Consider the following 26,241-nt stretch of genomic DNA (forward strand, 5'->3'; position numbering starts at 1 on the left):
TTAACAGTTTTTGTAACCTTTCACTCAACAGAAGTAAATACTTTTTGCCATGTCTAATCTCCATGTTTTACCTCCACAGTTTATGACCCTGGTGTCATGCTGAGTCACTCCATCACTGTGTCCAAACCATTAAGATAACAGATTTTCTAATATATTCCTCTGGTGATCTAATATTTTCTTCTAATTTCTCTTATCTTATCTTCTGACGGTATTATAGGTTTTCTTTTTTTAATTTCAACATTTTTATTTAAATTAACAATATTGTTAAGATGAAATATCTTTAAAATTCATAAAAAAGGTATTTAGAAATATCAGATATCATTTAACTCCACGCAAATTTGACAGATTTTTAAGATTTTATGATATTTGCTTCATTAAAAAATTAAGTAAATAAATATAACTAAGCCCTTTCCCCTCCCCAGAAGTATTCATTGTCCTAAATTTGGTGTGTGTTATTCCTATATATAGTTAAGAACAAAGGAAACAAATATAAAACATTTAATATATTGAAAGAAAGCATTTCCAAAGACAAGTTCACAGAACAATAGAGCATGCAAAATTGATAAAAACCAGTGAAATAACGTGTCGAAGGTCACACAGCTAACAACTGGTAGAGCTGGACTCTGAATCCAGACCTGTCTCATTCTCAAGCTCAGCTTTTCTTCCTCCCACATATGAGTCAACAAGCCATTAAAAAGGAATCTCTCTACATGCAGTATGGTACCCTGGATGGAATCCTAGAGCAGAAAAAGGAACATTATTTGAAAACCTGGTGAAATTGTAATAAAATCTGGAGTTTAGTTAACAGAAACACACCTATGTTAATAACCTCATAGTTTTGATAATTATGCCATAATTATGTTGAGATGTTAACACTACAAAACTGGTTAAAGGGTATGCAGGTGTGCAATTTTACTGTAAGTCTAAAATTATTCCAAAATAAAAAGTCTGTTAAAAATAAAACAAATATTCCCCAAATGGTGCCTTGGGTGCTGTTCTTAAAACTTATAAGTAAAGAGATTTATTATATGAAGTCAAATTTTAATAAGGGCATGCTTTGTATTAAAGACTTTGATTATAATAGGTTCATTGATTATAATAGGTTCAATGATTTTAAAAATAAATATCTGCCTCAATTATATAGCTTTTTTGAAAAATTTCTTGAATAACTTTGCATATCATTTTTCTTTTCATGTGGATAAAAATATAGAATACTATAAATAGTAGTCTTTTAAAACATAAGGTGATCTTGTTGTGATGAAGTCTCCATTTCTGCTACAGACATGACCAAAGTTCTGGGTTTGTGACAGCAAGAATAAAACTTAGAGGATTAGTGGAACTACCTGATTTACAAAGCTGTCAGAAGAAAGAGTCAGGATTTCAGGAATAAATGAATCCTAGAAGCTGAAAAGCTGAAGCTTACAATTAAGTAGAAAACTCAGGGCGGGGGGTTGATTAGGTAAGGAAAGAGAAAAAATATTGAAGAAGGGGGGAGGAAAAACAAAGGGCATTAATAAATGTCAGGGCTGATGGTGTCTCTAAGGAACTGAAATGTGATAAATCATAGAATGGGGGAAACAACAGTAACATGAATAGTAGTACATCAGGTCATATCACTGCCTCACTCAGAGCCTTCCAATGGCTCCACTCAGCACATGACCCAGAGACCCCTGGTGACCGGATGACGTCCTCCCTGCCCCCCATCACTTCTCTGGTTCACCCTCTACCCTTCACACCCCGCACTGCCCGCCAGCCCTCCTGTCTCCAACGCTTCTCAGGCACTTGCTCATCTCTGCCTCGAAGGCTCCTCCTCCAGATACCACCATGGTTCACTCCTTCCCCCTTCAAGTTTTGCTCAAATACTAACTTCTCAGTGACATAATACTATAAACACTCCATTTAAAATACTGATCCCCTAGAAGTCCCAATCTCTCCACTTTGATAGTATTTTCTCATAGCTGCTCCCACCATCTAACGCTCATAATTGCATTGAATATCTGTTTCCATAACCACTACAATTTAAGGGCTCAGATTTTTGCATGTTTTTTTTCCCCCACTGATGTTCCCCCGGTGCCTAGAATGGTACTGGGCACATAGTGTGTGCTCAGTAAATATTTGTTAACTCAATCAATGCATAAATGTGATATTTTTTTATTACCATTTTCACAATACGTATAATAAAACACTGGAAACTTTTCCAATGTTATTTTTTAAGCAACCGGAGTCATCTTTTTGTCTGTCTGTGTTTTCTGGGTATTTTCTGCACTGAACAGTTACTTCAATACTGTTTTAAAAGAGGGTTTTGTTTTGTAAAATTCAAGAGACTTATCTGTCTGTGATGATTTCTTCTCACGCCCATTCACTATCAGAGTTAGAAAGACACATTCTTTAGAGGCCTGTTCTTTTTTTATGAGCTTAGATAACATTTAGTTATTACCAGAAAGAGCTCCTCATCATAAAAGCATTATATGAACCAATGTTCAGTAGCATGGCCCACTAAGCTAACGAAATCATGTAATTCCAACCCCCTCATTTTAAAAATAAAGAAATTAAGACCTAGAAAAGTTATTTCCTCACAGTCAGCTGGAACACAACTGAGGAACCGGGGCAAGCCCTAAACAAAAGACTGAAACACTGAGGAATGGCCTAGCCCTAAACATTTTGCAATGTAGTAACATTCCAGATTGAAAAATTTCAGTTCACCATTTGACTAAACCTTCATTTTCTCCACCTTATTTCCTAGTCACTGCTGAAAAATGCATGTGAGCAGTTGCTGTATAATATTTGAACGTTCAAGATTCTCTTTGCATGAAGATCACTAGCAGAGCAAACAATGTGATCAACATTTAAGTGTTTTAGCATGCCGCTGCACCTTCCAGGACCCACTCAACACTCAGCCTCCTCCTCCAGCCCTTTGCTTTCCCTGTTCAAAGAATTGTGAGGCCAGCATATTTTCACAATTTCTTACTCTTTTCACTGGCTAGATTATTTAACTCTCATAAAATCAAATGGAAGCAGCCTTCATGATCTAAAAATGCATCACTTTTTTTTCAAAAAGCAAATTCTTTTGCTGCAAAATTGCACACATGCCATTGTTTTGTCATAAGTGGGGAAAAAACCTGGCATGATATTTTTTTTCCAGAGGTAGCAGCAGCAGCAGTTAATCCACCAGTGTTCATCCCCCATATCCCCAGACAGTCATCTCGGATGTTAGAGTAACATCCAGGCAGACACTTTGGCGCACACAGTCTATAAAATGAAGTTGAAATGGACCAAAACAACCATATTGATTTTGAGTACAATTCAAAACACAGTTTTCTAAATGGCACACGCGAAGAGGATAGGGAGAGATGCACTGCAGATAGTCAAGAGCAGGAAAAGGATAAAGACAATGACAGTAGCAAACATCTTAGTGTTTTTACATTGTTTGTTTTTTAAGTTTGAAGAACTGAGAAGCTTGACTTATGCTGAACTGTCCTTATCTGAAAACCTAAGATTGCTCATTTATGGATATTGTGCTCACATCCTGAAGCCTGGGCATCCAGTAGACCTTAATAAAATAAAGCCTATTACCCTTTGAACATCTGAACATCCTCTTCAAAGCCCAAATAGTTATTTTTCTTCATCTCTCTCTCTCCCTCTCTCTCTCTGCAAATGACAGAGCTGTCTGCACTACATTATAAGCACACCACTTACAGATATAGCATTCAGTTTGCTACAAGCATTTTCCTTAATTGTCCTTAATGAGAAAAATCCCTTTCAAGCCAGACACCTTTGGAAGGGATGTTCAGAGCCAGGACAGAGTAACCAGGACTTACCATTGCCCCCTCACTTCTCCTTTGGGCAACTTCTCGCTGCAGGCGGGCCACAGCCAGCTTCTCCCTGGAGAAACAAAGGAGCATGATTACTTAGCCATTCCTCTCGGGCACAGGGGGCACGGGCATGGCTTGGAAACATTCTTTTGAGGTCTCTAGAGGAACTCCTTCCTTGGTTTAGCTCACTTCCTCCGCTAAACTTTCTATAAATATTTAAAGTGAATGGTCATCACTGCATTGTTTTCATTGAGTGTCATGAAAGAGGTTTTTTTTTGCCTTGGATTTTAAAATAGCCAAATAAATGCTGAATGTTGAATGAAAGCTTTACTTTAAATTCATTAACGAATATCATTTGTAAATAAATTTTCTGTGTCCTTTCTGTATCAGCTTTCCTCATATATATTTTAATTATTTTTATTTCTTTGTTGGTCTGTGTTGATACTGAATTTAAAAAAAAAAAGAAAACATAACTATATCATTCTTGAAATGATAAAGAGAAAATCACTTGTAGGCTTCCTATGTAACAGGCACAGTGCTGGGCATTTTACCTGATCTTATATGAGCCCAACAATAATAGGTTTTATTATCCCCATTTTATAGATATAAAAATAGGAGCACAGAAAGGCTAAGGAACAAGCCAAGCCCCCAGCTGGTATATAGTATATTAGAATCAAAATTAGGTTTGCCTTACTTCGAAGACTAAATAAAAATTCTGCATATCATTTTTTAGGATCTAGGAAATATATAGAATTAAAAATCAGATTATTTATTTCAGTATTCTTTATTTTACAGTGGAGTTTATGTTGTATCTTTTATCATTGTAATTCTAATTTCACTTCCAAAAAAAATAATATCCACCAAGATTTTAAGAACAGTTTTTAAAGTGATAGATATCTGCATTTTAGAGAGCTTTTCAATTATTCTTTGAACGGTTCATAGATAAAGTAAGGGTAGGTAAACTCTTCCAGCAATTCTCAAATCTTAGTTTTAGCAGGGATTTTCCCTGAAATGTTTCTACTGCTAAGAAGATCTGAAACTATTTGAAAGATATTTCATCCCTCAGCCTTCCCTCTACACAGGATCAGCTATCTGCAAACAGCAAGGAGGCAACTCAGTTCCCTGAGAGTGAGAGGCTTTCCCCTCTGGACTGACTGCTTGGGCCTCTGAAACGCCTGTGACAGCCAAGAAGGCATGTGCGCCACCTCAGTCAAGATGGCAGCATAGGTAAGTGCAGTGCTCACATCCTCCCACAACCACATCAAACCTACACACAACCATCATTCAGAACTGCCTAAAATCTAGCTGAACAGAAAGAAGTCCTATAACTAAGGATATAAAGAAGAAGCCACATAGAGACTGAGGGGAGGCGGAGATGCAAAATGGGCTGGTCCCACACCCACCTGTGGTGGTAAAGTTGGGAGGGATATCTCAGCTACAGAGGTCCCTCCTGAGAATCAAGGGAACCCAGCTCCACATCACACCCCCAGCTCAGCATTCCAGTGTAGGGAAGAGAAGTCCCCATAACTTCTGGCTATAAAAATCAGTGGGAAGTGTGGCTGAGAGAGACAGAGGGCTCTGGATTCCCAGGCATTCCCCTTAAAGGCCCTGTGCATGGACTTAATCACTCCCTCCCTCTGCGCTCCAGCACTGGGGCGGCAGTTCTAAAAGGGACCAGGGTAATACAGGGAATATATTAATTGTTTGGCATCAGAGCTGGAGGGGCAGCTTTTTCCCAGACAGATGTGCTGGCAGAGGTTATTGTTCCTTAGCTGAGAGTGCCCTGCCTCCAAAGGTGTCATATTTGAGTCTCCAACAATCTGGCTACCACTGTCTGTCCCACCCTGGTTATTCCCTGAGATGCTGCCCCAACCAGCCTGCAGGCCCACCTAAGCTGTTTCCATTAGCTTTTTATGCCAACAACCTATCTTGGCTCATACTTCAGACTTTCCTAAAATTTCTCCAACAAGTAGCATCTGTCCTCAGCATGCCCTGTACCTCTCACTAAATGGCCCCATGCCCAGCACTAGTGGCAGCCAGCCTTGGTTCACAGCTTGGCCTCACCTTGGCACATCCAACCCCAGCACAAGCAGCAGCCATCTGCAAATCACTCTGTAGCTCATGCTGGGTGGCCCTGGGTAGGACACAGGTGGTGATTGCCCTTGGCATGCACCTCCTGGGAAGCCCCAGAGCCACCTCCACAAGTGTCACACTCAGAGGGAATCAGAGCCACTGAAGTAAGTCTTGCTCTTTGGGGCAGGCCCTGGCACAGCTAATTCTCCACAGTGGTCAGAGCCAATCTTTGCAGCCAATCAGCATGGGGGGTAAATCCCTCCTATTGACATGTCAAATTAATCTATAAATTCTTTCTCACTGGGATGTATGCCTTCACCCAACTTAATAAAAAGAAAGACATGAATAGCAAGAAACAAGAATTACTATATAGAAGAGGGAAAAAATATATATATATATATTTTTTTTTGGTACAAAGATGACCCAGGACAAACAGCTATGAAGCAATCTAGAGAACAACCAATCCTGTTTTCAGCAAGAGGATGGTGAGTCTCCAATGGATAACTCCCAGAAAAAAAAAAAAAAAGTGGATCAAAAATAAATTAATCTATTAATCTATGTGTTGTAAATATTGAGAGGACTTTTAGAGTTTTAGGGGAAAAGTCTGTTAAGAACCAGGGATTGGTTATGAAAACCGAAGCCAATGGCGATTATTAACTCTTGGAAAGAGTGAAGTTATTCTATGAATGCAATTGCAGAATTCTACTAGACTCAGTTATAAATACTACTTACTTCATTTTATTATTATAATTAACTTAATTAATTTTAACAGTGAAAATTAGGGAGAAGGGGTAAGTATAAAGAGATAGATAGTATACAAACAATAAGTCTTTATCTTGTATAATAGTAAGACAATTTATAATGTCCAAAAATGATAAACCTAAAACTAAAAGTATTGTTTTATAGATACAAGGATGAAAAAATCAGAAGATAGAGCTAAAAAACAAAAGTGGTTTGCAGGACAAAGATGTGGAGGTAAGGAGGAAGGCATGAACATCTTATAAATTTTATCACTATATTTGATTTCTAAATTATGTACATGTAATACTTTGATTAAAAACTTCTCAAAAATATGTATTTTGAAACTGGTTGACTCACTTCCCTTTGTTTTTACTGAAAACATTATGATGATACATTGAGAGATATAAAGGTAGAGATAGAGGTGAGAGATGGAGATGAGAGCGAGGGACAGAGAGACAGAGAGACAGAGACAGAGAGACCTCAACAGATTATTTACACACTGAAGACTCAGTACCATGTGATTCACCATCATGATCCTGAAAAGAAGAACAAATCTACCAAAAAGATTTCATAGATGGAAGAAAAATAAGGACTAACTAGAAGCACCAAGGACCCTTCAGATAAATATTTTAAGGTATATATATAAGCATTTTAACACTATATAGTGATATTTTAAATTTAAGATTTTTAAGTTTTGTACTTTTTCATTAAGATACAAAATACATATAGAAATTAAGAAATCACAAGTGCACAACTTTACTAGTAATCATGAGGTGAACATATCCTTGCTGCTACCACATAAATACATAACTAGAACATTACCAGAACCCCAGAAGCTACTATGATGCCAATGATCATGATTAAGTTAATATAACAATACTCAAAATCATTTGCCCCAAGGCTTCCTTCATATAGTGAATACAGACACATTTAACTTCTAGTCTAAACTATATTGTACAGTCTTATATTTTTCCCCAATTGTTTATTCAGTATACGTTTTCCTCTAAATAAGCCCTTAAATTCTTCCTCAGCCATAACAATGGCAGCCAACCTAACATTGATTAATATACTTTTGCACGTGGTCAGTTGTGGTGCAGTTAATATCTCACTGTAACAACTGCTTGCTTGAATGTTGAGATCATCTTTAGTTCATCTCTATAACACCTACTAAGGGCCATTTAGTAGAAACAAAATAAATGTTTGTGATTTGCTGAATCAGTCATGCAATCTAATACCAATTGCCTAGTATAATAAAAGTTCAATAATACTACCATTTTGCACTGACATGTTATACAACACATATACTTACACACAAAATGATTCCCACAGGGCACCTTCTGGTTCTGGTGGCCACAAAAGCTTGTTCACATATATTTGAAATTATGGAAAGCATAGCTTCCCCTGGCTACCATGTAAATAGTGAGGATGTTTCAACAAAGTGAATTTCTATATAAGGATGTGAATGAAGGGATAGTAGAATAGCAGCTGTCAAATATTTGAGTCAGAGCACCCCTCTGCACTCTGAAAAATTACTGAGGCCCCAAAAGAGCTTAAGTTTACATGGGTTATATCAACTGACATTTACCGCATGTAAATGAAAACAGATAACTTAAAAATATTTACTTACTAACTCATTAAAAATAATAATAAACCCATGTTAACACAAATGAAGCATTTTTATGGAATAATAAGCCTATATTCCAAAACAAAAATAAATTTATGAGAAGAGAGACACTGCTTTAAAATTTTGCAAATATTTTTAATGTCTGGCTTAAAAATAATACAGTTGGGTTCTCATATCTGCTTCTGCATTCAACCTGTTGAGATAGCACATCATGTAGTTTGTGGGAAACTCCATGTACTCTCAAGTAAGAATGTGAGTAAAAAAGGTAAATAACACCTTAATGTCATTACAAAAGTAGTTTTTACATTGTAGATTCCTTCAAAGTGTCTTGGGAGCACCCACAATCCCATGACCACATTTTGAGAACTCTGCCCAGAAGATACAGAACTAGAAATGAAAAGATGTTCTGGAAATTTTGTTGGAATCATCGTTCCTGATTGCTTAATCTCCAGAGGAAGATTTAATATATATGCTAATAGTATGTTAATTTTTTACAAGAGCAGTTAAGCATAAAGAAGACCCTTCTAGAAACAGCAAGAATCTAATGTTAGCACAATCATCCTTCTAAATGATGAGTTCTAATATAGTTTAAAGGTTACAAACATCACTATTTTATACTTAAAAGAGACTGCCTTTATAATACTATTAGGGATTATTACACAATTCAGGTGCTTGTCAAATTTATTCAGTTCAAGAAAAATTCAATGGTTTTAGCCATTACATAGTTTTTAAGAGGAAAAATATTAATAAATCATTAAAGTTTGTGATGTTCCCACAAATCATATTTTATTGGCATTCAATAAAGAAGGAGAGTGTGAATGAATGAACCAACATAAAAAGATCCTCTCTAAAGTGGCAGCATGTTAGCCATTTGATTTGGAGGAACAGAGATTAAAATATTAAGAAGCTAGAAACATCAACTGTAGCTTTGACCACACCTACCACCATGTGAACAGAGATGTGCCCAATTTCAAACTGTCAGGTGGAAATGTATGATGTAAACACAGAAAAGCTCAGAGTAGACTGTGTCACAGGAAAGACATTCTCCGATCCTAGCCCTGCACCCCAGTCCTCCTCATTTACAAGGTGGAAATTTGCTTAAGTCCAGTTATTTGATGCCAACTAGTTAGGTTGTAAATGAGCAAACTTCATGAGAACAGCAAATACAAGTGTCTCTTTGGGACCATGCTCTGTCACTGTTTTAAATCATTTATTCAGGAAGTGTAATGCATACAATGCCACAGAGCAAAGAGCTCCTAAGGGTTCCAACAGCCCAGGGTCTTCTTATGGGGTGAGAGGCAAGAGCAGTGGCAGCTAAGTCCCACCACAGCAAGGTCACCCCAAGCTTGAGCTATTTTATGTACTAGGCTTCTAAAGATAGTTCCTTTGAAAAGAGGGTTTTAAGGCTAAAAAAGAAAAAAGTTTCTTTTTTGAGATTCAATACTTTCTATCTCCCAAATTTTTCAGGTCCTTGAAATTTCATGTGTGTGCATTTTATCTCACTAGTTCTTGTCAGTGGAATTGTATTTTTTTTCCTATGAAAGAGTAGTTTTATTTTTTATTAAAATTAAAGAAGTGGAGCTTCCGGCCAAGATGGAGGCTTAGATGGACACGCTAGGTCTCCCTCTACAACTAGAGAGGAATACAACTACTTCAAAACAAAGGATAACTAGAAATTCCAGAAAATAAAACTACACGGAAGCCCAACATATGAAGTTATAAACCAGCGGTGCCATTTGGGCAGGTAAGAGTTAAAGAGGGCAGTGCTGTTTGCGATCGCACCTGAGACCGCGGCGGGGCGGCAAGAAATCCCGGCTGCGGTCGGGCCCCTGGCAGTGCGCGACCCCAGCGCTGGGGAGAGCAGCCACCGCATCGCCTTGAACAGTGAGGCCCAGGGGGACGGGAGGACGGATCCCGGTCTCCTAGCTGAATAACTGTGTGAATCCATCTTGGACCCCCGCCCCCAAAGAAAGCACCACAGGGCTGCGAAATAGGTCGCAGACAGGCGCCGGTTGCTGAATTGTGATGCGTACACAGGCACTGCCCCCTATAGCCGGCCCAAGAAAACAAAACGCATCTGTCAAAATGAGGCAGACAACTATAGAAATCCTGGTGACACAGCTCACCAGGCAACAGATAGAGAACCTGACAGATGAACAGATAAGAAACCTGTCAGAGGCTCGGTTCTGGGCCATTGTTATCAGGTGGCTTACAGAATTCACAAAAGAGCAGGAAAAAGATAAGAAAGAAGCGAAAAACATTCATAACGAAAGGAACAAAACCGCATACGAGACAGATGGTGAGGAAAAAAAATCCAGAGTTCATTTCAACAAACTGGAATATGGAGAAGGAACAAGCAGTCAACCAATGCAGAGAGAGGAAATGGGAAGCAACAATCAGAGGATCAGAAACCTCTGGGACAGCTATAAAAGGCCCAACATAAGAATCATTGGTTTGCCAGAGAGTGAGGAAGATGAACTAGAACTTGAAAAATTGAGTGAAAATATAATAAAGGAGAACTTCCCAGACTTGGGGAAGGGAATAGACTTGCAGGTCCAGGAAGCAAGGAGAGTTCCCAAGAGACTGGACCCAGGGAGAACCACTCCAAGACACATTATAATCAAAATGTCAAAAATTAAAGATAAAGAGAGAATCTTAAAAGCAGCAAGAGAGAAGAAAAGAATTATGTACAAAGGGGTCCCAATTAGACTATCAGCTGACTTCTCAAGGGAGACCCTACAGGCAAGAAGGGACTGGCAAGAAATATTCAAAGTAATGAAAATCCAAAACCTACAACCACGAATACTCTATCCAGCGAAATTGTCATTCAGAATAGAAGGACAGAGAAAGTGTTTCCAGGACAAAATAAAACTGAAAGAGTTCATTAGATCCAAACCACTGTTATATGAGATGTTAAAGGGACTGGTTTAAAAAACAGAAGCTAGGGAGATGAAACAAAGGCAAACTAAACAGGCAACGAGAGTGGAAAAGGAACTGTGGGTACGGGAAGCATATTGGGGGGAGGTCAACAGGGAGGGGGAGTGGGGAAAGGGAGGGAGATGATATAGGAATTGGGGATCATGGTAGGAGGGAATGGAATAGACGGAGAGAGGTTGGGAGGAACTGTATGCACAACTAATGGACATAATCTAAAAGGGGGGGACAACTGGAGGGAGGGGGGCCACCGGGTGGAGGGGAGCAGAGGGAAGGGAAATTGGCACAAATGTAATATTTTAATCAATAAAACACATTAAATCTGAAAAAAAAATAAAATTAAAGAAGTGATCAAGTTGATAAAATTCTCAGGATTTCTAGATGTTTATATTGCTGGGCTCAAATTATCAACTTTGATTATCAAAAATAAATGGGTCTTTTTTTATTCTTGTAAAGTAATCTCATTTGCCTATGGTTTAATAGTCCCTTAGCAAACTATATCTTCAAATCCCCATGATTCCAATATATGTGTGAAACCGACTGGGACCAGCATCTTTTTCATGCAAATTCAGGGTTCTTAAAAACAGCTTTGTGTAAAAAATAAAGAATCCTTGAGTTGCATGCAACCCAAGGAAAATTAAACACACTCACATACACATACAGTCTTGCTCCTATTCGAAGGCCTTAGCTCATCTGCTAGAAACTGACAATTGTGCTTTTGCAATGCATCACTGTTTTGTTCTGTGTTTGTAGCAAAGCCTGTGGCTCATTATGAAGGGGATACGTACTGACTTCATGACTGCGAAACAAATGTCCAAGGATATTTTATTGAGTGCTGTGGACCCTTACTTACAGAATAGGAATAAAAGAAGGATATAAAGAATATACAGACAGTAAAACAAAAGAGACCATAATACTTACTTCCCTTTCAGTTAAAATCAAAGAGAAATTTTCTCTCCAAGAAAAATAAAACAGAGCTACTTATTTAATTTTATATCCAAATGGTGAATTAGTCCCAGGTTTCTAAAGTCCTTTAATATAGACTCCAACAATCTCAACTAAAGATGATAATAAACATCAAAATTATTAATGTGAACCATGAATCTTTAGAGTACCACAGGTATATCTGCAAGTTAAGCCTATGGGAACAATTGTCCTCAATGAAGCCAACAGGATGTTGGCATTTTTAAAATCCAGAAAAGACCTGAAACACTTGCATATTTAGAGAACTTTTCCCCAAGAGAAAGCAGCTTGCAAAGAGGAAATATATTCAGTTTGTGATGTGTGGAGACCTCAAACTTAAGGGTTCTGCAGAGCCATCTGTTGCATGAGTGTGGAAGGCAGACCCGTCTGGAGACAGGCAATCTATGTTCTATTGCCATTAAAAGAAGCCAGCACCCATCCTGAATGGGTGAGAATAAAACCACTGTGCAGCCCTGCCCGCCATCGGGCAGATGGTCTGCCCCCAGAGGATGCCCTGAAGGAAGAGCAGCACAAGCACTCCAGGGAAGTGTAAGTGTGAAGAATTATTTATATGCTTTCTAAGTCCCATGCCCCAAACTACTCTATACAAATAGTTTAATTTGAATGGTGTGGCTCTAAAGGCATATCAAGCAAGCTGTCAATATAACAAATACCCTGTGGGTCCTGTTGAAACTGCCAACTAATTTGTGCAACTTCTACTTCACTTTTCTAGAAAAATAAAGGATAACATGCTCACATATGTATTTAAAAATGTTCTAAACCTCTTATGAACTCAAAGTCAATTTTCTTTACTGTAATAAATATATTGTGATATTAGAGAATCCTATAATAACCTCCAAAACTGTGACTTCATGTTAGTTTTGGTTGCTAGATTAAGTTCCTTCGTTCTAAAATATTTAAACCTCTGTTATTTCATGTGTGTGTGTGTGTGTGTGTGTGTGTGTGGTACATATTTGAATTTACCCATAATATCCTGCTGTGTCTATATAATCCAATGATGATGTACTCTTTAATTAATTAAGCAAATACTTAATGTGAGTTTACTCTAGGCCTGGCTCAGTCCTAGGCACTGGGAAATAAAGGTAAATAAAACGTTTCCAAAGTCAGAGAGCTCAGGGTCTCGTAGACGGAGAGCACACCCAGGCCAGCCAGTGTCAGATGCGACCAGCACAGCAACACAAGCTCTGGCTTCGCAGAGCTATCTTGAAAGCTGGGTCTTAAAATAAATATCATATAGCAATTTTATTTTAAAAATTAACTTCCTTTGCTATTTCTAAGAATGTTATTTTTTTTAACTTCATGTTTTTTAGCAAAAGGTCATATAGCAAAACAGATAAGATCCCACAAATATTTTAATTATAAAGAATCTCTATTATGTGTTTTGAGTGTATGAGTCCCTAATTCTTTATCTTTTGAATGTGATGGTATTGGATTTCAGTCCAGCTGCAATCTCTACACCCTGGATCATATTTGATCCAGGTAACTTTTTTCAGAGACACTACTGACTTCTTCAGCTTCTTCCATTCCAGTACATCATATCACAACTTAAAAATATAGTAATGGTTAATACTTATTGAACAGTTACTATGTCGAGCACTTCTAAATACTTAAATACATGAAACATTTAAACCTCAAATAATCTCAGGAGGGAGACATATATTATAATTAACTCTCTGATACATAAACAACAATGATTCTCAGACTTTTTGGATTCAGAACCTCTTTACTCTGAAAAAAACCACTGAAGACTCCAACATGCTTTTGTGGACTCCAACATGTTTATGTGGGTGATATCCTTTGGCATTTGCTATACTAAACATTACAACTGAGACTTTAAAATATACCTAAATATATTTGAAGTTACAACAATAATTCCATTGCAGGTTAATATAATCAATATATGGTTATGAAATATATGCAACATAGATTACAAAACAAAAATTAGTAGAAAGAGTAGCACAATTTTATACTTTTGCAAATGTCTTTAATGTCTGGCTAACACAAACAACATCTGGATTCTCATATCTGCTTCTATATTTAGTACATTGCAATGTTACATGTTGAGTAGCTCCTGGCAAAACTCTGTATTCCCAGAAGAGAATCAGAGTGAAAATGCAAATAATGTCTTAGTATTCTGATAAAAGTAGTTTTGACCTATATATCTCAAAAAACACTCACAGAACCCCTGGTCCATAGTGTAAGTGCTGCTGATGTACAGTGATACCTATCCTCCATGGGGAAACCGAGGTGTAAGCAGGCTGGAAAACCTGCCCATCATGCCATGGCTCTTAAGTTTAGGTACAACTATACGTGTTCTTTCTTTAAATAGAAAAATAGCAATAAACATATATTTAGTTAAAATCTCAATTATTAGAACTTGTGCCTCTGTATTTACCATCACCTGTTACCTGTGCCTCTACTATTAGAGAAAAAATCACATGCAATGCAAGAAACTATGGGGGTCTCCAAGGATGAAGAACCACATTTATGACCATTTTAATGCCCATCAGTAGGAAAACCACTGATATGACTTTTCAGATTGAATTCCAAGTACCATAAACCTTCATTTCTGGCAAAATAGAAGAAAAATACTAATGAAAATCCCAATGTAAACCTATGTTTGGGCATAGGCTTTGTTTCAGTTAACATCCTCCATATTTCTTTCCTACAAAGATCTCACCAAATGCCTCAGAGAAAATTAGATAGGTGATTACTCTCGTTTATACCTTGAGGCAGAGTCACACTCTAATATCTTGGGGAAAAGTTTCAATAAATCATCAGACTTCCCCATTTCTGAGTGGGCCCCAAGAATCAGAGCATGGTGGTGACCTGGTGTATGTTTGAAGAGAGCAGGTCTGCTCCCTTGGAGGCTGGAGACCATTCTCTGCACACACAGAAGCATCCTGGGGAGTGGGCCCACCATGGAGGCAGGACAATGCCAAGTGCCAGGTGTGCCTGTCAAGTGGGCAGATGGAGAGACCGGTGGCAGCAGTCCCTGAGTAATGGCTAAATTAATTAGCCTTTCCAAAGCAGATTATTTAATTACTCATCCACTCAAATATTCAGGGTGAGAGAGTATGTTTGTGAAACTTTTAGGGCTACAACTCAGATGAGAGAAGCTTTGTCATATGCTTTTTCTAATACATAATGTCAGTGTTGGCCCCAAAACTTTAAAACACCAAAAATTGCCATTTTATTATATACTTTAGGGAATCTCTTCACAACCATGATGCATACAAGTCAGGAGGTTGAGAGTATGTTCAGTAACTAAGTTATTTGTACAACCATAACTAAGAAGCAATGGGACTCAGAAGGGCCAACATGCACACCCTACTGACTTTGGGATGGAGTGGGAATTGCGTAGCATTGTGCTGTGCTGGTTAACAAACTCCCTCCTCATACACACACAGAGATCATTAGTAAAAATAAACACATACCCTAATTTTAGTTGCCTGCTTTACTGAAAGTCTTTTTTATCCACATGCTTGTCCTTATTGAGCTTTCTGAAGCTTTCTAATTTTGTTATAATTTTCTACATTTCTAAAGTATTTTCTAAACATTCTTGAAATTTTATGCCCATGTAAGTATTCTCAAAATTGTTCTATACTGAATGGTCTTCCCCTCTCAACACTGGAGTCTCAGCTTGCACCTACATTTTCATTTAGTGATTCACTGATTCATTCATACAGTCACTTGTGTCATCCACTATATCACAATTGCCTGCTTACCTATTTCTCCTCACTACTGAACTATAAGACCCAGAGCGCTAGAAAATTTATGGTCTGCATGTGTCCAAGGCACAAACACATCCTCAGTGAATGAAAGATCATGCTTCAGGGCAAAGATGGCCTCATCCACTTGAGGCAACATCACAAGCTTCCTTCACCTACTTAGCATCGGAAGTTAGGCCAATGCCTGAGTTTAACAAAGTGTGCCAAGCTACCTGCAATCCTTAGTACTACTGTCACACATGTAGCATTCTGAACATTTCAGAGGTACATGTTAGTAAATAAGTGAACCAATGAAGAAATGAACTTGTCTTTCTGGGTTTTCTCCTTTTTATTATTTTTCTATTTGAAACTGTTAGCTTTCACTTAAACAATGCATGCTTTTATCACAACGTCTCTGGTAAATGCAGACTCTACTAATTGAGCTAACACTACAGAATTAAAGTAACCCCATTTTCTTCTTCTCCTCTTTGTCTGAGGCAGAGTGAAACCCAGGAAGTCTCATACCTAATATGTTTCTGAAATACGTATTAGGGCAAAAGACTCCTTGAACTTTAATATAGAAAATTCTATTCTTAACTCTTGCAATAACTTCTTCCTTGAGTGCAAGGTCAGTTCAAGGACTTCAGAAAAGATTTCATTGAGATATACTTTTTATGAATCATTGAAGAACCACTTAATTTCTTAAACTTAATTTTCACTTCTAAAAAATAGATTGCTGAATGAGGGAGGGTTCCTTATTTTCCATGTTGTCTAAGAAACTTTTTTCATGCTCTGCCCTCATATTTATTCCCTTAATATTAAAATCCCTCTAAAAAGACACATCTAAGTCTATCTTATTTCTGAAAATTAAGAAAAATTTGGAAAACAACAGAATTTTATTAATATTTTATTTTATTCCATCAGTTCTGATAACATTCAAAAGTAGTGGGCTATATGCAGTTTTATATGGAAAGGGAATTCTTAAGCAAACACATGGAAACTATCTTCTAAGGAGCATTACATACCTTTGGGTGTGTGCAACAATAGCCCTTATGTGACAATTAATTTAGTTTCATGGCTTTCAGTTATCAATGGCCCTGAAATCTCATTCTGTCTCTATTTTCATTGAAGGTCCCAAGACAGTGTCTTTGAGTTGATTTAAAGCCATCTGTCTAGGCTCAGAAAAAATAAGGCTTATGAGTTCCTAAAAGAAGTTAAAAGTGGACTGTAATATAGTATAGCCTATACTATAAAAGCTCCTTCCTTCATCTGTAGAATAAGCCACACCCCTGGGGTAAATTCTGCTCAGCAAAAAGGTGGCTTTTAGGATAGACTGGCAATGTAATCATCTCATTCCACAAATGTACTACCTACAATGTTGGAGGCACTTTGCTAGGTTCTGTGAAGACACAGTGATAACTAAGACTTAATCCCTATAGTCACAGAGCACTCTTTGTCAGAAAACAGATAAATGTATCTATATACAGTATAGTTGGTTGAATTGTACACCCCTGATATTCATGTTGAAATCTAACTCCCAGAATTTCAGAATGTGACCTTATTTGGATATAAGGTCTTTACAGAAGTTATGAAGTTAAAACGAGGTCATTAGAATGAGCCCTAATCCATTAGGACTAGAATCCTTAAAAGTGGCAGCAGGGGGTAAATTTGAGGATAGATACACAAAGGGAGAGCACTGTGTGACAATGAAGGTAGGGAATAAGGTGACGCTTCTATAAGCCAAGGTCACTGAAGATTGGCAGCAAACAAAGAGAAGTTAGGTGAGAGGCATGGACCAGACACACACTCAGACCTCTGGAGGAAGCAACCTTGTCAACATCTTGATCTTAGACTTCCAGCCTCCAGAACTTGTGAGGCAATAAATTTCTGTTGTTTAAGCCACCCATTCCATGGTGCTTTGCTACAGCAGCCCTAGGAAACTGACACATTTAGATATGCTTATATTTTAATATAAAGAATCTCAACTATATATGTTTGAATATAATCCATCTCTATATAAAAATATACACATACCTAGGAAAATATAATGGGTGCCCTAAGCAAAGTGTAATATATTTTCAGCAGAAGGAGTGTTTACTTCTCAAAGAAGTCTTTATAGAGGAAATTGCAGTCACATTTCACACAAGGTAAGAGCCATAAAAAGTCAGAAGCCAAACACAGGAATTTATGACTGTAGAACTATAAACTATTTATTGCAAAGCTATTTTTTTAATCTAAGGAACTCACATCTTTTACATTCCATTTCTCAAGAGAGTTCAAAAAACTATATGATTCAATGGCATACTTCATATCTAAAACTCCACAGATCCCATTATCTTAGCAAGAAAGACATCTTTAGTACTTCCATATTCATCTTCATATTATTTTTATGAAGTCTGCCATGATGGTAAGTGTAAGATAAGGTCTGACCTGATGCTCTATTACAGAAATATTGACTTAGTTGGTCCTCCAGAGTGGGGACAGTTTGCAAATACACTTACTGTGGCTGTCACCCTCATTACAGGGATGTGCACCGGTCACTTGCACAAGATAAGGAGTTCAGTGAGTGTGGTCCTAGAATTGGTCTGTCTGCAGACAGAACCCATAACCAGGCCCTTGTTAACTCACGTCTCTGAGCAACTGAAAGATTATAAAGCCTTAGAAGCACAATAAAGTTTCTGTTTTTATAAACCATTCAACTTAATAACTTTTCCTATATCATTTGAAAGAGTAATTTTTGATGCTTTGATCATTTGTCAATTCACTTCGGTGAGTACGTTACCTATCAGAATCGAGCTCACCTACTTTCCTCTCAGAATTGTTTTCACTGTTGAGTTTTGTGACTTGATTAGATTCTTTTCTAATCTTTCTATATGAGTTGTAGGAGTTTGGTTTCTCCTGGCTGCATGTAACAGAAACAAACTCCAGCTAAAATAAGAAAGATGAGGAATTCTATTAAACAGTTTATGACATTTCAGGAGCAACTGAACCACTAAACCCTAGGAAGGACAGGAGCCATGGCACCTCTGGGGCCTCAGCAGCAAGAATTCATCTACCTTTTCACTAGATGTTCTCATGATTCCCTGGCTCAGGATTGGGGACTCCTGCTTTTCATTTACCATCAATCTCACATTTTGAATTCCATGGAATAAGATTCTGATTGGCAGAGCTTAGGGTGAGGCACACACTCTGGACTGATCAGCTTTGGCCTGGGGGTCAGAGTCATGTAGCTCAGTCTTAGATATTCTCCTCCCTGTTATGGGGTAGGGATTGTTCTCAGGGAACTAAACAACAAGTAATGTCTACCATATGGGTTGGTCATTTGCATTTCATATATGTGGCCCTTTCCTTAGAAAATACTTAATATATATTTCCTGATTAATTTTTACTTGGACCTGATATACAACCAGATCTTTTTTTTTAACTCAATAATTTTTACATTCATTTCTATTGAACTAACTGAATTTGAGTTATTTCCTGTTAAAGTACTTGGCTAGAATTGAGCCTATATCTTGCTTTCTTCATATTTTCTTGATCCCTCCACTATCATTGTGACTTAAAAATTTATATTGAGCACATATTTCTTCCTTCTAGAATACATAACTAGCCTGTAGTCAATATATTGCTTTCTGTATATTGTCTTACTGTTCCCAGTGTCAGCATGACTTGATTTATATTGAACATACTCCTAGAAATATTATCAACTATGAAACTTTGTATTGATGCTCACACAACATGTATAATATTGGAACCAGGGAGTACACTCTCAGAAGACACAAACAAATCAGGAACTATCTTACTCTTCTCTTTCCTGTCAGTCAAACCTTTACCAGCAAGACTTTTCAAAAATACCAACAAGAAGATTTAAAAAGACATGAGCATTTTTAAAGAAATTCCAATTTAGAAAATCTAGAGAATAAAAGAGAAACTCATGTTTCTCTATATTTTTTGTAAAAACAATCTAATTGTGGCTATCTATCTATCTATAATATTCAATTAGTATCTGAGCTGACAAGTATCTAAAAAGTAATAAGAACAACAAAAAAATTCAACAATGGAGAACTTCAGAGGAAAAAGGGAAGAAAGCCACTAATGAGAAAACAGACCCCAATGTCTAAGAGATGATAAATGAATGGAAACCAATCTGTGAACTAATTTATATTATACCAGGTAAGACCCTAATGGGAAGGAAAAATATTTTCAGGTATATGACCCTAGAATACTCTCAACAGAGGTAAAGGTGTTTTAGAAAACAGGAAAGAAAATAGCAGATGTTTCTGAAGAACAATAACAGTACAATGACTGGACAGAAAAAATAATTCTGTCAAAATAGGTTTTTGTAAACTTTGTTTTTATGTAAATAAACTTTAGCACTTATAATTATCATCTGTTTTATTGATACAATGAGAGAGAAAAATAAACAGAAAACCAAAGGCACCTTTTGTATCTTAAAACAAGAGAAGGGAAAGACAAGCAGCAACTGAGACAATAAAAAGCCGCTTTCTGAAAAATGATAGACACCCACCACCCCAGATAGCAGGTGATGGTGGAAGTGGCAAGCATTAGTCTTTGAACAAATTTTAGTTACATTTAAGATAAAAGAGAATAAGAGTAATAATAACAAAATTAAATACTCATATAGTGATTACACTGGGGAACACAATTTTTGTTGAGTTAGATCTGACACTTGTTTTTGACTAACTTTTGGCATCTGCATCCAAAAATAACCCCAATTTTTCTCTATCGTGTCAACTTTTTAAGGTACAGTATACCCTCCCTTTGCCCCCAAATCATAGAAAAAGTACATACAAGGAAAATAAAGCAAAAATTACCTGAATATATATTTTGAGTTATTTTATTCATATAAAGTCTATGTATTGTTACTGTAAGTCAAATTGTGTACAAGTAATAAAGTTATGCTACCAAACATACACATTAAGGTATTTTATCTTTTCAAATGACAGGCTAGGAAATGCCAAAATGAGATACTTGAAACAATCTCCTTCAGTTGGCAAAGCTTTAACGAATTGCTTTATGAGACCCAGTTTTATGTGCAGAGGTGGGAATAGAATGTTCTTTCTGTCAACAAGTGGCTCATATAGAATGGTTGGATCACCAGGTTTGAGTTCAGATCTTGGAGGCCAATTCAACTTCACCCAATGCTTCTCATGAGCTCTGCTGTTCCACATACACAGAAAACAGGGATATTGGGTGTATCCACGTTGCTGACGAAGAAGGAAGCAGACCATTTTAAGGTCAACACAGATGATCCAATTGTGCTTGTGATATTGCAACAGATCAATGACTCTCTTTATGGCTTCATATTCTTCATGAAAACAAACTGAATGGCCAATTGGGACTGCACCAAATAAATTGCCATTGTGGAGGGGGACACACTTCAAGCTCCACTTTGAGCTATCAACGAACAGTTGCCATTCAGTTGCATTAGATTGGAATTCCCAAATTCCTCCATTAAACCATGTATGTTATGGCAATACACAAAGCCACTGTCACTTCAAAAGTACTGCAGAAATGCAGTTTCTCTTGATCGAAAGTAAGATGCCTTCACTCCTTTTTCAAGCAAGTGTTTCTTGTGCAGTCTTGATGCTAGGAGTTCTAAAGCATTTTTGGATAGTCTAAAATCTCCTGCCAAATCATTCAACTCATGCTGATCAAATCCCTTACGAACTGAGTCATCTTCAATTTCAAAATCTTCATCATTGCTGTCACTTAATTCTTCACCATACTCCTGTTTTGCGAAAGAGGGTAGTTCAATGAAAACTGGCACTGGGATTTCAGCTGAATGAGGCACTGGGCGTATAGCTGATGGTAGACTAAAATACTCTATTTTACATTTATTTTTCTTGTTATATCCTGAGGTTTTCACTATACAAAAGTAATAGTCACTTGAATGATCTCTGGGCTCTCGACAATCCATAGGTATATCAAATGGCAATTTATCATGTGTTCCCTTCATCCACATCCGTAAACTCTTAACACATTGCTTGCACACCTTGTGAGGGGCCCAAGACTTATCTTGATCACCAAGTTTTACTTTAAAATATGCAAAATAGGCTTGCCTGATGAATCTATTGATGTTTGTCCTTTGACTGGGAATGGTGAAACTGCCACAGATATAACAGAACAAATCAGGGTTGTTTAGGCACTTAGGACAACAGATAGCAGAGGCAGACATGATCTGAAGGAAAGGAAATAAGTATGTATGTAAATAAAAAAATAAATTCTGCTAACTTCTTGTATACAGACAAGAACTCGGACTACACTTCGGAATACAATTCACTATATAGAGCGGCACACTGTCTCCTGTGTAACTGAATAGCCTAGAGAAGTATCAGCCTGTCACTGGTCTCCAAGGTCATCCCCCACCCCTCCCCACTCGAGGGAGGTGTGCTCTCAACCAATGGGAGAGCACTAGTGCTTTCCTTGATCCAGGCTCGATCCAGCCCAGAATAGTCACATAAAGATGAGCTATACAGAAAAAACTTGACATGATAGAAGAAAACTAACTATAGTTTTGAAATCAGCATGCCTATTTCAGTCTAAAACAGTTGAAAAATTGAACTCAACAGGAATTGTGTTAAAAATTGGTCCCCTGTGTTATATTCCAAGTACGTTACAGTTTGTTATTAACTCATTGTGAATCCTCACTCTAACCATGAGGTATCTTATTCTCATTTTGCAGATAATGAAAAGAAGGCACAAATGGCTCTTCCCCAAGGTCTCAGAGTTAGTAGGAAAGATGCCAGGATTTGAGCACAGACATGTTTGGCTCCAAAGTCCCCATTCTTAACCTTAATGCTGTGTTATCCATGTGATTCTAGCTAGATTTGTATAGAGTTGGTCAGAAATACAGACACTAAAACTTCTATAAGAATTTTTTTAGAAGCTCTCAAAACCCATTGAAATTTCCCTTGGGAGTCATGTAGTTAAAGAGGCAAAATAGAGTAATGATTGATAAAATAGACTCTAGAGCCAGACTTCATGGGTCCAAATCCCAGCTCTTCCAGTTACCAGCTCATTGACCTAGAGAAAGTTTCTTGTTCTCTGTCTTAGAATGTATCATTATTTACAAATATGTACTGACCCTTTTGTGGGTATATTTTACTTCCCCATTCCATTAATACTAGGCTTGGCACAGAACTTGCTTTGGCCAATGAAATGTGAGTGGAAAAACATGTGTAACTTCTGGGCAGAAACTTGAAGAGTCAGGGAAAGATTTTCTATATTCTCTTCTTTCACTATGACTATCAATGTTGGAGAAAAAGACTGGCATGGGTCCTGGACTGAGGATGTCTTGGAGCAGAGCAGCAGACACCTCAGATATCTAGTGGCACAAGAAATATTCTACTGTTATAACTCACTAGGACTCAAGAGGCTGCTTGTTACTAAAAGACATAACTGCCCCTCTTGACTCACACACTCTGTGACTCAGTATCCTAATCTGCTTCTAAGGTTATTGCAGGAATCAAATGAGTTCTTTTTGTAAAGCATGTAGAATGGTGGCTGGCACATGATAAGCTCTGCAGTAGTATTTAATTATTAGAGTTATTTTTATCTATAAATGGCATGAGTATTAGTAAGACAGATACTCATCTGAAAAGAAATACAAGTAAAGAAAAGACTTCTAAATATAATGTTCCCAGTACTAATCAAATCAAATGCTTTCCTGGTTCTCAGATCCTTTCAACTCAGTTCTAATGTTAACTGGGTTGCCCTTTGGGCTTTTCTGCAAACTACTCCTCTTCAGAGTTCCTTTATCAACCCAGTAATTTTATCTACTCGTTGACAATTCAGGGATTTAGTATGGCTGACCCAAAGGATCCAGACAGTTTTCCTTCTACAAAATGTAGTCAGTTAGTTATGTGAGACATGACGACATCCCTCTTCCATTCCTCTCAGCTACTTTTTTGGAAGCAGAGTTGCACATAACCTGTGGACCACAATTTCAGTGAGATAATCATAGCTGCTATCTCTTTGCTTCTTTGGGTGAAGGATTAGATAATTTTGGCAAGTTTCTTAATTTCATGAGTTTTGATTAGCTTTAATTTGCCTATGTGCAAAGTTTGATGGAAAAGCTTTTGCTAATTAATGTTCCACACAACTTTCTGTGAGGGGACACTGCTGCCAGCCACTCTCGATGTTTAATAAGCCAATACTGAGACCTCTCATGCCCAAGGAAAACATACTCTGGACTCCCTCTAATTCATCTTAGAAATCACAAGTTACTAAAGCAGGGGCCGAAAATGATCTTTGACAACACGACTCTTGTTTTAGAGATGAGGAAATGGAGGATCAAAGAGGCTGAATAGCTCAATGACAAAAATAAGTCAGTTAAAGAGCAAAACCCAATAGAACAGAGCCACTGTCCATGGGAGCCAAGCTAGTGCTCTTTCCAGGGCTGACTGAGTCTAAAAGAAAAATGCTTGGAAACTTTCAGTACATTTGGATAGACTGAAAAACATGTCCAATACCCAGTCAACAAATTCATTCATTCCATGCCACTGAACATCCTTCTGGGTTTTAATTTGACCTATTCACAAGAGCCAAAGAGGTTACTGAGGAAGATCCAAGACCAGAGCCCCCTTTTACTAAGCTCACTTGGTAAAGCATTAGGGCTTAGCTAAACTAAGACACAAAACAGAAACAAAGTTATTCATTATAGCAAGAAGTTTTATTTAGCAGTTACTATATAAATAACTCACTAGCTATTTTCTTTTAAATAATAATGATTAGAATGGCTATCACATCCAACAAAATAATGGAAACAAGTAATATGTAGGCTCAATCTTCAGAAAATAAAAAATTCTGAAGATAGGTATAGCTGCTTTTTTACTGTTGTTAATGGCAAACAAAACACAGTTATTTGTAGCACTTACTATTTTAATGATTTTTAAATTTGCTTCTCCAAAAGAAATATACTGGATATAAATAAATTTCACACAAAAACAAATAGAATGTGTAAATTGCTAAGGGGTTTATTCCCTTTCCTTTTATTCTAGCTATTTTCCCAAGCCCAGAAGAAAGATGCTCCCTAAAGCTTTTAACAAAATCATTTCCCTTCTAACTAAATATGAAAAGAAAGAATGTGCTTTCTTAGTAGATAGTGATAAAATTGAGATTTGTAGCTGAAAACATTCTTGATCACAAGAGCTTTGTGTTTTTAATTTGCTCCTTGGCTAAGTTCTTCTGTCTAAAAGACAAAAGAGAAAACAAAACAAAGAAAAATAGATTCTGTAGGCACCCATATAAGAAAGGTACAATTGTGGAAAGTCACAATAAAAATAGATTGTCATAGATGAGGAATTCCATTAAAGCAGGACAATATATCTGCTTTGGAGAAAGGCTCAATCCATTACAAAAAATTTACTGATAGACAAAGTCCAGAGCTGAAACACATTTATAAGATCAAGGGCAAAATAACCAGTAATGTCCTAGTTAGTCCAAAAGAAAAGCAAACCCAGCAACAAACAGGCTCCCTTACACATGGAGAATGTCTCTAGTACAATACAATAAGACTGTTGTATGTGACACCTTGATAAATTAAAGAAACAGAAACACTGTCACAAAAAGAAAAGGAAGAAAGGAAGGAAATTCACAAACAGTGCTCACAAAAGATGGATAAGAAAGTTTTAAAAGAATATGCACATTGATTAACAGCAAGCAAGAAAAACAAGATAGCTGCTCTATCTAGCTAACCCCCCACTGCACATGCCTATTGTATTGTTTCCTTTGGCACTGACTGCAAGAGAGCTTCATCCCATGTTGAATAATACCAGTATTTATAAAATGGAAGAAAAACATCCTGATAAGAATATACCTCAATAGGAAAAAGTCTCCTTCTATATAATCTGATTGTAGAGATGAAAAAGAAATGTTTTTTCAAAGTAATAACAATTACAAAGCAGCCAGTGAACAAGATAAGCACTTGCAAGAGGAGCCACACTGAATCTATTCAACTGACCAGCTTTCTTTTCTGTGTGTCCACGAATGGATAACTGCTGCTCCCTGGGAAAACTGCAGAGCGGAAAAAATCAGCCAGTGGCAGCATGTTCTTGTGGGGAGAACAATGTTAAAGGGAAGAGGAAAGTTTAGAGAGAAACAGAGGAAAGGATGGCAGTAAAATTCCTTTTAATTTTTCATTCGACATCATAGTCATTCACCTATTACATGTAAGTCAATATAGAAGACAGAGGGTTTTTGCAAAGTACACATAAAATGGCCCCTGCCTTCCAAAAGCTAGAACTTGTAAAATACTACTTTGGTTCATGATCGTACCAATGTTCATATCTGGCAAGTATAAGTAGAGTTTTCAGCTCTGTAAATGAAGTTATTTCCATATTCT

The 26,241-nt window shown here is 37.2% G+C and overlaps 1 protein-coding gene across 2 annotated transcripts in view; it reads right to left on the reverse strand.

Annotated features, from left to right (window-relative positions):
• Positions 1 to 26,241, reverse strand: part of NCKAP5 (NCK associated protein 5) — a 1,035,979-nt gene that overhangs the window by 553,120 nt on the left and 456,618 nt on the right. For both annotated transcript variants that reach the window (XM_090279418.1, XM_090279420.1), the window contains one exon: positions 3,819 to 3,882. In XM_090279418.1, the coding sequence (XP_090135544.1) occupies positions 3,819 to 3,882 (64 nt within the window). The remainder of the gene's footprint in view (positions 1 to 3,818; positions 3,883 to 26,241) is intronic.

This window comes from Furipterus horrens, unplaced genomic scaffold (assembly GCF_987537825.1).
Source record: "Furipterus horrens unplaced genomic scaffold, mFurHor1.1.pri manual_scaffold_1, whole genome shotgun sequence".
Classification (NCBI taxonomy): domain Eukaryota; kingdom Metazoa; phylum Chordata; class Mammalia; order Chiroptera; family Furipteridae; genus Furipterus; species Furipterus horrens.